Genomic DNA, 12,451 nt, shown 5'->3' with positions numbered 1-12,451 from the left:
TTTTTTTTTTTTTTTTTTTTTTTTTTTTTTTTTTTTTTTTTTTTTTTTTTTTTTTTTGTAATATGTCTAATATTTTTTTCTTTTCTCTCTTTATTTAATTGACCGAAAATATATGTTTTAGGAAGTTCGAAAAGATTTGTGAATTAAACTAATTCAAATTTATTGTTAATTTAAATAAATATGTTTTTGGTTAGTATACAATTATTTATACATATTTATTTTATTTTTATTATTTATTCTCTAATAATTCTTATAAATGAATTTTAATTATTTGAAAGATATATTATTAAAATATTTGTTTAAATTGAGCATTTTAATTTAAGGCACGTTGTAAGGAATATTTTGTATGGTTGAAGCACATTGTAAGGAATATTTTGTTTTCCTTTTCAACCCGAGGGATCTCATAATCCACCCCAATATTTTGTTTTCCTTTTCAACCCGAGGGATCTCATAATCCACCCCTTGGGAGCTCGAGTCTTTGCTGGCACACCCTTTGGTGTCTGACTTTGATATCATTTGTAACCGTCTAAAGCTACTACTATCAAATATTGTCCGGTAACCGTCTAAAGCTACTACTATCAAATATTGTCCGCTAACCGTCTAAAGCTACTACTATCAAATATTGTCCGCTTTGACCCATTACGTATCACCGAACCTCACAGTTTTAAAATGTGTCTATTAGGAGAGGTTTCCACACCTTTATAAGAATACTTCGTACCCCTCTCCAACCAACATGAGATCTCTCGACGAGTTGTTTGGATTGAAAAATTTATAACTAGAGCAATTAGATTGAATTTAAAGGTCATTATCTATCGAACTCAACCGACAAACACCCTTGTTAAATCTAACACAACTCAACGTACACATAATAAAAATCGTTAAATTATCCTCATCTTCTTTGTAAAACATGCAAGATAGAAAAAGTATATAATCCTGGAACCAATGATTATAAAACCCATGACAATGTTCTGTACTTCGGAGTGCAACTAAACCCAGTAAGCGTAAAGACATATGCCCCTAAAAATCACAACTTTGCCTCAGATTCTCTGCTTGTGTTTGATACTTTCCCTTTCCACAAATCATTCTTGAAGTTGAATTCAAGTCATTCTCCAACCAAAATCAAAGCTTCTTATGGGCTTAACATCATTCCCTCACTCATCATCTCCATCCCCTCCTCTTCCCCTCCTCCTCCTCCTCCTCTTCTTCCCATCATGCACCACCCTGAAACCAACCCTCATTTCCACCGCCCATTGCAGCCTGACCGCCGTCCTCAGCCACCGCTTCAAGACCCTTCTCTTCCACCACAGCCCCATCCCGACCCATATTCCGACCCAACCACTCCATTTCCGCCGCCGTCCTCAGCGTCCTCTGCCCAACCTACTAGTGGCAAGACACCACGTTCAAAGAAAAATCGTCAAAACATATATCCACCGCCGCCACAATCCGGCCAAGGATCACAATCTCAAACACTTGACCCACCTGAGAAAGCGCCACGATTGAAACGGCACCATCAAATTCCATATCCAGAGGCGGCCACGAAGTTACCGGAGCAAAATGTGCATCAATCACGTCCTAGAGTGCAAATTCAAGACCCATCTGATTCACAGGAGCCCCATCCCCATCACCGTCGAAGAGATGATGGAGATGATCACAACAGACGAAATCAGCAGAACATTCTTCTTATGCCATTGCCCCGCCAAACCAATCCACTAATGTGGTTTGGTGCAGTCTTTTGTGCAATCTTTTGGGTGCTTGTAATTGTTGGAGGCTTAGTAATCCTCATTGTTTACCTCATTTTTCGTCCCAAAAGCCCACGGTTTGATGTAGCCGCTGCCAATCTAAACGCAGCATATCTCGACATGGGGTACCTGCTAAACGCTGATATGAATCTACTAGCAAACTTCACAAATCCAAACAAGAAAGTTAGTGTGGATTTCAGTTCAATGATCTTGGATCTTTACTATGGGAACACACTGATTGCTACCAGATTCATAGCTCCTTTCTCAGCATCCAAACAAGGATCCCATTTGGTGAATGTTCATATGACGTCCAGTCAGGTAAGGCTACCCATTTTAGAGAGTTTAAGGCTGCAGAAGCAAATTGAAAATAATGGGATAAAGCTTGAATTAAGAGGGATTTTCAGGGCAAGGTCCAACTTTGGTTCTCTGCTGAGATACTCTTATTGGCTACACAGTTATTGCACTTTGATTATTGGTGGCCCTCCTGGTGGGGTTCTTCTCAGAATTAAATGTAAGACAAAACATTGAGAATTCATCTAAAGAAGTGTTATGATTTGGGTCTGATTGTCTCATGGAGTTTGTTTTTTTGGTTTTTTGTTCTTTTTTTCTTCTTGAATCATCTGGATATGAAGGATTTGCATAAGTTTTCTGGCTTCTTGGGGGAACAAATGGCATTAACATAGCTGAATTCTGGCTAAATTCTGTTTGTATTTGGTTTCCTGGGGATGAAATGTAACAAAGACTTAGCATTCTGAGATTTTTTGACAATTCCTTTCATGAAAAGAAGGAACACCAAGAACATCGATACAAATAAATATCTCAAAAGAAAGATCTAGAAATATCTAAACATTTTAGCTCTAATAAGAGCTGGGAATAGTGTTTTGGTCAAGGCTCTAAGGATCGTATGCCTCTAAATAATAAGTAAAATTAGAAAAATGTTTTAAAAAGTTAGTATTGAGAGAGTGAAAAGAGTCTTATAAAGTATTTTCTTAACGAAAGTTTCTTTCTTCCAAGTATTTGTTTTGTGCCAATTATTCAACAAAATCCGTAACTTGACATGAGATTCCACATCGGTAGGTGCATTTTAAAAATTGTGAAGCTCATGACGATATGTAAGAGGTCAAAAGAGACAATATCTACTAATGGTGGACTTGAGCTATTACAAATGATATCAGAGTCAAACACCGAGTGGTATGCCAGCGAGGACGCTGGACCCTTAAGGGAGTGAATTGTGAGATCCTAGATCGATAGACACATTTTAAAACCGTGAAGCTAACAGCGATGCGTAACGGGCCAAAGCGGACAATATCTGCTAACGGTGGGCTTGGACTGCTACAAATGGTATCAGAGCCAGACACTGAGCGTTATGCCAACGAGGACATTGGACCCTCAAGGGGGTGAATTCTGAGATCCCACATCAGTAGACACATTTTAAAATATTGAAACTGAGACGATACATAGCTGACCAAAGTGGACAATATTTGCTAGGTAGACTTGAGCAGTGTGCCAGCCAGGACACTGGGCTCTCAAGGGAGTGGATTGTGAGATCTCGTATTTGGTAGACGCGTTTTAAAACTGTGAAGCTGACGGCGACACGTAACGAGTTAAAACGGACAATATATATTAGCAGCAGACTTGAGCTGTTACACTTGAACTATATTCTAACCTATCACAAGATGTCATGAATATGGAATGCCAAAGATCACATGTTATTTCAATTAACATGTAACGTAATCATAAAAACTAAACAAATACAACTATCAAAATTCTACCAAGTTGTAGTTCATCAGACTCAAGTTCTGTAGAATAATTACAGGCTATTTGGCAGCAAAATTTATTCACAAGTCGAGCTAAACTTAGTAGCCAACTGGTATTAGTTTAAGAGGCAATTTCTTTGAAACTGTTAGACCAGCATCCTCTTCCATGTCTACATCCTTCATCCCATTTGGCAATTTCCAATCAAAAAGTAGCAATAGGTTAGCCAATGCCAGTTCCATTGTAACAATTCCCATGTTCATCCCAGGACAGATTCTCCTACCCGCTCCAAATGGTAAATACTCAAAATTTTGCCCTTTGTAGTCAATAGTGCTTCCTATAAATCTCTCAGGCAAGAATTCTTCTGGGTTTGTCCAGTAATCCAGGTCTCGTCCGATAGCCCATACATTGACATAAAGATGAGCCTTGAGATCGATGTCGTAACCATTGAGCTTGAAATGGGACAAGGTTTCTCTTGGAAGGAGAAGTGGAGCGGGTGCATGCAACCTCAGAACCTCTTTCATTACCATTTTTAGATATTGAAGTTTTTCGAGGTCGTTCTCCTTCACTTGATTTTCTTTTACGCTGGTTCTGATCTCATCTTGTAGCTTCTTCATTACCCGTGGATTCCTAACTAGCTCTGTCATTGCCCAAATAATGGTGCCTGCCCCTGGGTTTACTCCGGCTATAAATATATCCTAATTAAAGCAGTACACCAAAGAAACAAAGAAGAGCTTGGTTTAATAATCGCACAAATCCACATCTAACATATATTCTCTTCTTTGGGCTTTTCTTTTCGGGCTTTCCCTCAAGATTTTTAAAATGCGTTTGCTAGGGTGAAGTTTCTACACCCTTATACAGGGTGTTTCGTTTTCCTCCCCAACTGATGTGGGATCTCACAATCGACTCTCCTTCAAGGTCCAAAGTCTTCACTGACACTCGTTCCTTTCTCCAATCGATGTGGGACCCCCACCAAATCCACCCCTTTTGGGGCCAGCGTTCTTACTGGCACACCGCCTCATGTTTACATCCTTCGAGGAGCAGCCTCCTCGCTGGCACATCGCCCGGTGTCTGGCTTTGATACCATTTGTAATGGCTCAAACCTACCGCTAGCAGATATTGTCCTCTTCGGGCTTTCCCTTTCGGGATTCCCCTCAAGGTTTTAAAAACGCGTCTGCTAGAAAGAGGTTTCCACACCCTTATAAAGGGTGTTTCGCTCTCCTCTCCGATCGACGTGAGATCTCACAAATAAGTTGGAAAATTGAAACAAGAGGTGGTGAACTTACTTGAACTTAAAAAAGGTAAAAGAAAAATGGTTAGAGCTTACCATGATAAGTGCCTTGATGCAATCTCTAGTGAGTTGTAGGGCATTAGGTTTAGAACAATCTCTCTCCATTTCCAACAAAACATCAACAATATTTTCTTCATTCTGAGAAGTTGCTTTGAAGTTGATGTGGTCGTCAACTACTTGTTGGAGAAAAGCATCCAACTCAGCAAAGCTCTTCTCCAGCCTCCCACTAACCCCACTGAGTCGATCAATGACCCAACCCACATTAGGAAAGAAGTCAGTCATTGACAAGCTTCCCAATGCTGCGATTGCTCTACGGATAACTTGGTGAAAATTTCCATTATCTAGTCCACTCCCTCTAAAGCTCTTCCCAAAAGCTATCCGTGTTGTTATATTTGCAGTGAAAGTATATGATTCCTCACTCAAATCAACGGGAATTTCAAGAGATGAAGATTGAGAGATTGACTTTAAAAGTAGAGCGACCTCTTCTTCTCTGATCGACTTAAACGATTGCACCCGCCGAGCACTAAAGAGCTCAAGAACACAAATCTTTCGAACTTCCCTCCAATGATCACTATATGGAGATAAACCTATGTCTAAAAAGTTGTATGAAAATCTTGCACTAGCAGCTAGGCGGGGTCGGCTGCAACAAGCAAGATCATGTACTTGTAACACCTCTCTGGCAGCTGCAGCAGAGGAGATTACGATGGTTGGAATAGAGCCAAGTTTGAGGAGCATGATGGGGCCATAAGTTCTTGAAAGTTTCCACAGAGAGCGATGGGGGAGGGAGCCAATAAGGTGTAAGTGACCCAACAGAGGAAGCTTTGGGGGGCCTGGAGGAAGTTTCTTGTTGTGTGTCTTTGTTTTAAGCAGTAGGAAAAACAACAGTAAGAGCAGAGAAACCACCCAGATGGAAAGGCTATGCATCATCCGATCAAGGCCAAGCATTTTGATTTTGTTGGTATTGAATTTTATCGATTTGGTTGATGATCAAAGCTGCAACTTTTGAGGTCTATAAAGACAGAGATAGAGCACCTACATATCCACGAATAAAATTGTTAAATCTGTAGAAAATTTACTGGGACAAAATTCGCAAAAGCACTTTCAGTAACAGAAATTGGAGGTTTCATATATTCATCTTGTTTCTCTCCTTTATTATAGTATTTGCATCTTTATGATAAACTATGCATATAATACGTAATTATTAGCAATGCCCTGAAAATAATCGTAGTTGTGGATATGAAAATGGAGGATTATTTCAAATCTTAAAATGTTTGGGAATAACAGCAACAAAGTCTAATGGTCATGCAAGGAAGACGAAAGAGGAGTGTCAACTATGGACTCCTCCATTCCTACTTGACACTGGCTAGGAATAGCCGGAAGGGGTGGCTTGAGAAAGATTAAACCTGATCAAGGACGATCCAAATTTAAGTCACAAATTTAGAAGATGTTTTCCCAAAGACTTGAAGTTCTTTCTAGAGAGGTTTTTCGACAACTCTCTAAACCTTCAAAACTTTAAGCTATGGCCATTTAAAGGGCTGGTATAAAAATGTCCTGGCATGAATACAAGGAAAAGTTTGAGCAAGCTAATACCTGCAAATCTTTCTTACTATTTTGATGGAAAATTGCCTAACAGAATGAATGAAACAGACATTTACGTAAAAAAAGGAAATTGGTCTATGATTTCGAAGAAAGGATCTCTAAAAACCTGTTACAGTCAAATACCAGCAGCGACCGAGAAAGCCACACGAATCACTCTTCTTTTTTGGATTGGAACCGATAACACATTCATTGGATAAGAAGGGAGGATATATGGGAGTGAAGCCAAGGAGGTGAAACATCTTCAGGCCTAAACTACCTAACAGGACCGCAAAAGAAATCACCCATTATGATTAATAAAAAAAAAGAGACAAAGTTATAGAGGTCCCATAGAACAGTCTGTAAAAAATGCAGTGAACCCCATAAACTATAATTGTCTTTGAGAATACAGTTACTTTTCTCCATCCATAGAAGCCAAATAAGAACTTAAGTTGTATTACTCCAAATGATTCTAGCTTAACCATGAATCTCCCAGTCAGAGAACCCCAAGGAGAAACATAGAAACATAATTTGTACAGAAGAATGAGAGGCCAAACTTCCAATAAAGAGTAGATCAACACTTATTAGCAACTCGCAAGTGGCAATCTTTTCTGCAGCCTATCATTAGTATTAAGTTCTTATACGCAAGAAACCAAAAAGCCACATGAAACTGAAGGTTCCTGTCCAATTTCAAGTCAGAGTAATTTGGAAATCTACATGTCTGCAGAAATTAGAGAATCTCTCATTTAGAAGACACTAAATCTTCAAAGAATATCGCATACAATTATATCGGACTTTTAATCTTCCAAGAACAGGAGTAGAAACAGAGCATCACTTGAGAAAATTCTAATAAGTAATATAACAAGCAAGATTACGAAAGGTTACTGTTGAATCATAAGCCAACGATCATCGAGCTTTCAAGATGGTAAACTCAGAAAACTTCCAAATCGAAACGAAATCCTATCATGATTTACCGAAATCCTAACTTACAGTAGAGAAATTGAACTAGATTTTACGAACCTTAGAGGCGTCCGCAATCGGTGTTCAATCGACAATTGTCTTACGCAACTGCAGTGCGCCGAGTCAGACCAACCCTGGAATTTCTCGCACGACATGGCATGACATTCGAGCAACAAGGCCATCAATGTCAAGCAAGATGCAGCTCCCACAACCATTAGGTCAATATCAAAGCCGAAATTTCCAGTCAATTGGGCCATCCAATTAACCTGCTCTCAATCTTCACCATTTCAAACCGAAAGATAGCGTGACTTACAACAGTTCCAGGCCATTGCCGGAGATATTGACCCTGGGATGGACATCTAATCCCACATCCTAAATAATCATTGAAATCGTTTTTTCTTTTTGTTATATTTATATATTTCTTCGTAAAATCATTTGTTTATCTCGATTTACTTTATTAATTTTTTAATATAAAATTTAAATTTTTTTTTGGTGAGTAATGAATAATGATTAATATTGATTGCACAATAAACTTAATATATATATATATATATATATATATATATATAAAATAAATGAAAATTTAATCAAAATTGAATTAGTTAAAATTATTTTAATAATTTAATTTAATTAAAATAAATTAATTAACAAAAATTAAATTAGAACTAAAAAAATATTATTTATTTATATAACATTTTGATAACCTTTCGTATTTTAATTTATTTTATTCGGAATAAAATTAATTGAAACCATTATGATTAATTATTTAATTACAATAAATCAATAACAAATATATATATATATATATATATATATGTTTTGACAAAAAAAAAAAAAAATAAATAAATAAATAAAAGAGTTATGTATTTTGTGAAGTTTAATTTATCAACTATTAATTTTCTAAAATGAAAATATTTTATTTATATAAAATTTTAATAACATTTTTCTTGATATGGGGTTTTTGCCTTACCATAGAGGGTGATATCTCCAACTTTTCGAGAGACTTCTCCATGGGGACCACTAAATGATCGAAGTTCTAGGGTTGGGTCTAATAGGAACAGACCTAATTGACTGAGCCTGTGGAATCCAATCAAATCTGATCAACATTTAAATATGTTTACGCTAATAAATACTTTAAAATAAAGAAATTAGATTAAATTTTGATTCAGGTAGTTTTCGGTTTTTGTTTTTCGTGGTGACAAGATGACAACGTGTTGCTTTCATGGAGTGTCCCGCCATTTTTGTTTGGTACCATTTGTTCAAATGATGTATGTGAATGAGAATCCAAAGTTTTTCATCTTGTTCTTGAGCTCTTTCTAAACTCCAATGTCTTCCCTTCATTTCCCTCCATGGCTTCCCCTCATCTTCTTCTTCTCTTTACTTTTCATCATCCTCAAAGAGAAAGTAGCTGCAAATAGAAAGAAGGGTAATATTCCCCCAAGTCCACCAAAGCTTCCATTCATAGGAAACTTGCACCAACTTGGCAAGCTCCCACATAGATCCCTATGGCACCTCTCTCAGCGTTACGGTCCAATTATTAGCCTCAGCCTCGGCAGTGTAGAAACCACCATCGTATCCTCTGTCGAGACAGCTCGTGCCCTCATGAAAACTCACGATCTTCAGAGCTGTAGTAGACCACAAACTCAAGCAGTCAAAAAATTCACTTACAATTCTCTTGACATTGTGTTTTCGCCGTATGGTGATTACTGGCGAGAGATACGAAAAATTTGTATACTTGAGCTTTTCAGTATGAAGAGGGTGTTATCTTACGAACCCATTAGAGAGCAAGAAGTTGGTTTGCTAATTGAATCGATTTCGCAATCTGCTTCTTGTGGAGCTGTTGTTGATCTTACTGAGAAGTCCATTGCTCTCACGGCCGGTGTTATTTTTAGAATTGCTTTTGGGATGCGGTTTAGGGGGGATGAATTTCATGAGCTTGTGAGCGAAGCTGAGGCCTTAATAGGAAGCTATAGTGCTTCTGAGCTTTTTCCCATTCCTTTTGTAGGGAAGATCATTGATTGGTTAAGTGGACGATATGCTAGACTTGAAAGGGTTTTTAACGAGATCAATGCCTTGTTTCAAGATATGATTGATGAACATCTTCGTCCTGAAAGGTCTAAACTAGAGCAAGATGATATCATTGATGTGCTTTTAGCTATTAATAAAAAGCAACTTGAATCTTGCACCGTTGTCATCACCCAAGAAAGCATCAAAGCCATTCTTTTGGTAAGCAACTTCTATCCCTAAACTTTAATGGTTTTCACGCTAAATTATTAGTTTAGTTTCAAAACTTTGAATCTCATAGCTAATATATCAATATATTGTACATGAACAGAACATATTTTTAGCAGGATTAGACACGGGTTCAATTACACTAGTTTGGGCAATGACAGAACTCGTAAAGAACCCAAAATTGATGAAGAAAGCTCAAGAAGAAATCAGAAACTATGTCGGAAACAAAGGAAAGGTAATAGAGAAAGACATAGAAGAGCTTCCATATCTAAAAATGATAATGAAAGAGACGCTAAGACTACACCCACCAGCACCTCTGCTTATTCCAAGAGAAATCATTTCCCATTTCAAAATAGAAGGCTACGATTTTTACCCGAAAACAATGGTTCAAGTGAATGTTTGGGCAATCGGACGAGACCCCACATACTGGAAAGACCCAGAAGAGTTCCTTCCGGAGAGATTTGAAGAAAGCTCAATTGATTACAAAGGACAACACTTTGAGTTCTTGCCGTTCGGGGCTGGTCGGAGAATTTGCCCAGGGATGAATTTAGGGGTGAAGAATGTAGAGCTGGCTTTGGCGAATCTTTTGTACCATTTTAATTGGAAGTTACCGGAGGGGATGAAGGAGGAGGACTTGGACATGGAAGAGACTTCGGGTTTGAGTCTCACCATCTACAAAAAGTTGCCCCTCAAACTTGTACCAATTGCATACCGTCCATGAGTGTAAGTTCCAAGCTGAATCCTCTAATTATGAAGTTTTATGATTTTTGTCACAAATAGTGAGTATTTTTTATATGTAATACAATTCTTAAAACTTGACCTATATAATTATAGTATTACATCGAATAATTTTACACTGCACCAACACAAAGAAAGTTATTGTGAGCTAGTTTAGCTAGCTTTAAGCCGACTTTCCAATTAGTTTTATAATACTTTTTAAATTTTAAAGTCCAACTTAAAGATGACATATGAGTCATCGAAAATTTATTTGCACGAGTAACATCAAATTAAACATTTTAAACATGGTTACTACTAATTTTGAAAAAAATAAATTAATTAAAAAAATCTAAGCTTTTGAAAAAAAGAACCTAATGTACAAAGTTTATAATGATTTCTCTTCCTATTCTCACTTTGTTCCAGACATTTGATCTCATCGGATGTCAGGTCCAATGCATTGAGACAAAAATGTTTGAAGTTGATTTTCGTCCTCTATTATTTGTCTCAATCTCTATCTTCTTGCAAGGCTTCTCTGTATGAATCACAGAGTGTACGAAGTTCTAGAGTTGAGTTGGATAGGACCCGATACAATTCAATTAGATCTGATTATAATTTTTAAATCTAATTTCATTAGTTAAGATATATATTATCTACCAGAAACTAAACGTTCAAATCTGTCTAACGCTATTAAACACTTTAAAATATTAAATTTTGATGTAGGTAATTTTTCAATTTTTTTTTTGGAGTTGACGACCATCTTTTGATATCATTCTATTTGTCACTATAAGAATAATATCAAGAAATCTTGGACTTTGATCGACCATCATATTTTCTTTTTGAGTAATTTTTTGATCTACTGTTTTTAAAGACATCCAAATAAAAATTTGAAAACATTTCATTGTTTGAACACGAGGATGAGAACTCAAACACTTCACGATTTGTTTTCGTTAGGCTCGATATATATCTACTTAATCGAAAGATCATCTTTTCTTCTTGTTCTTGAACTCTTTCTAAATTCCAATGTCTCTCCTTCATTTCCTTCCGCGGCTTTCCTTCATCAACAAAATATACTTTTGACAGGATTAGACAGAGTTCAATTACACTTGTTTGGGCAATGACAGAACTCGTAAAGAACCCAAAACTGATGAAGAAAGCTCAAGAAGAAATCGGAAACAATGTGGAAAATACACGAAAAGTAATAGAGAAAGACATATAACAACTTCCATATTTGAAAATGATAGTAAAAGAGACTATCCATTCGCACCTCTTCTTACTCCAAGAGAAATCATTTCCCACTTCAAAATAGAAGGCTACGATTTTTACCAAAAACAATGGTTCAAGTGAAGGTTTGGGCAATTGGACGAGACCCCACATACTGGAAAGACCCAGAAGAATTCCTTTCCGAAAGATTTGAAGAGAGCTCGATTGATTACGAAGAACAACACTTTGAGTTCTTGCCGTTCGAGGCTGGTCGAAGAATTTGCCCGGGATTGAATTTGGGGGTGAAGACAGTGGAGTTGGCTTTGGTGAATCTTTTGTACCATTTTAATTGGAGGTTACGGGAGGGGATGAAAGAGGAGGACATGGACATGGACATGGAAGAGACATCGAGTTTGAGTCTCAGCATCTACAAAAAGTTGCCTCTCAAACTTTTTATTTTGTGCTAGCTTAGCTAGCTGACTTTTCACTTCGTTTTCGGGTACTCTTTAAACCTTAAAGTCGTTCGGGTACTCTTTAAACCTTAAAGTCTAACGCTACATTTTCGATTGCTAAAAAAAACAACAAATTTAAAGATGAAAGCGGTACATGGGTTATCGAGAATTTATTTTCATTCACACTATTGACGTCAGATTTAAGTATTGGACAGCTAAATTTGAAATGAATTCAAGTTAGAAATTGATCCCAAAACACATAAAACGATAAATTGGAATAAAATGATTACATTTAACCTTACCCAATTTTTAAAATTTTTTCCTACATAGAAGGTGTGATTCATACCTAAATTTTGAAAAAACGTTTGTCTTTTAAAAAGAATTTAATAGATTTTTTTACTATTAATTTCAAAAGTAAATAAATTAAAAAAAAGCTAGCTTTTTTGGCACTCAATTTATAAGTTTTTTTCGGGGCCACTTTTGACAAGACAAGACAAGACAAAAAAAAAAAAAAAAAAAAAAAAAAAAAA

The 12,451-nt window shown here is 36.8% G+C and overlaps 3 protein-coding genes across 4 annotated transcripts; 2 read left to right on the top strand and 1 right to left on the bottom strand.

Moving 5' to 3' along the window:
* The first annotated feature begins 1,092 nt into the window (after nucleotides 1-1,092).
* On the top strand, nucleotides 1,093-2,496 carry LOC111449541 (NDR1/HIN1-like protein 13). The gene has a single exon (XM_023089472.1). The coding sequence runs from the start codon at nucleotides 1,212-1,214 to the stop codon at nucleotides 2,265-2,267; it is 1,056 nt and encodes a 351-aa protein (XP_022945240.1). The 5' UTR covers nucleotides 1,093-1,211; the 3' UTR covers nucleotides 2,268-2,496.
* Nucleotides 2,497-3,419: 923 nt separating this feature from the next.
* On the bottom strand, nucleotides 3,420-7,711 carry LOC111449540 (cytochrome P450 71B37-like). Of its 2 annotated transcripts, none has more exons than XM_023089469.1 (3): nucleotides 7,381-7,711; nucleotides 4,822-5,817; nucleotides 3,420-4,192 (listed from the first exon to the last, which is right to left on the bottom strand). In XM_023089469.1, exons 2-3 carry the CDS (start codon nucleotides 5,728-5,730, stop codon nucleotides 3,596-3,598), a joined length of 1,506 nt encoding a protein of 501 aa, XP_022945237.1. In that variant the 5' UTR covers nucleotides 5,731-5,817; nucleotides 7,381-7,711; the 3' UTR covers nucleotides 3,420-3,595. The 2 variants fall into 2 exon arrangements, with proteins under 2 accessions (XP_022945237.1, XP_022945238.1); XM_023089470.1 differs by lacking the exon at nucleotides 7,381-7,711 and adding an exon at nucleotides 7,246-7,348.
* Nucleotides 7,712-8,518: 807 nt separating this feature from the next.
* Nucleotides 8,519-10,416, top strand: LOC111449536 (cytochrome P450 71B19-like). Its single transcript, XM_023089466.1, has 2 exons — nucleotides 8,519-9,546; nucleotides 9,656-10,416. Exons 1-2 carry the CDS (start codon nucleotides 8,647-8,649, stop codon nucleotides 10,271-10,273), a joined length of 1,518 nt encoding a protein of 505 aa, XP_022945234.1. The 5' UTR covers nucleotides 8,519-8,646; the 3' UTR covers nucleotides 10,274-10,416.
* Nucleotides 10,417-12,451: the final 2,035 nt, after the last annotated feature.

Source organism: Cucurbita moschata, unplaced genomic scaffold, assembly GCF_002738365.1.
Source record: "Cucurbita moschata cultivar Rifu unplaced genomic scaffold, Cmos_1.0 Cmo_Scf00011, whole genome shotgun sequence".
Lineage (NCBI taxonomy): Eukaryota > Viridiplantae > Streptophyta > Magnoliopsida > Cucurbitales > Cucurbitaceae > Cucurbita > Cucurbita moschata.
Note: the sequence above shows the minus strand (reverse complement) of the source record. Positions and strands in the feature narration are given on the sequence as shown.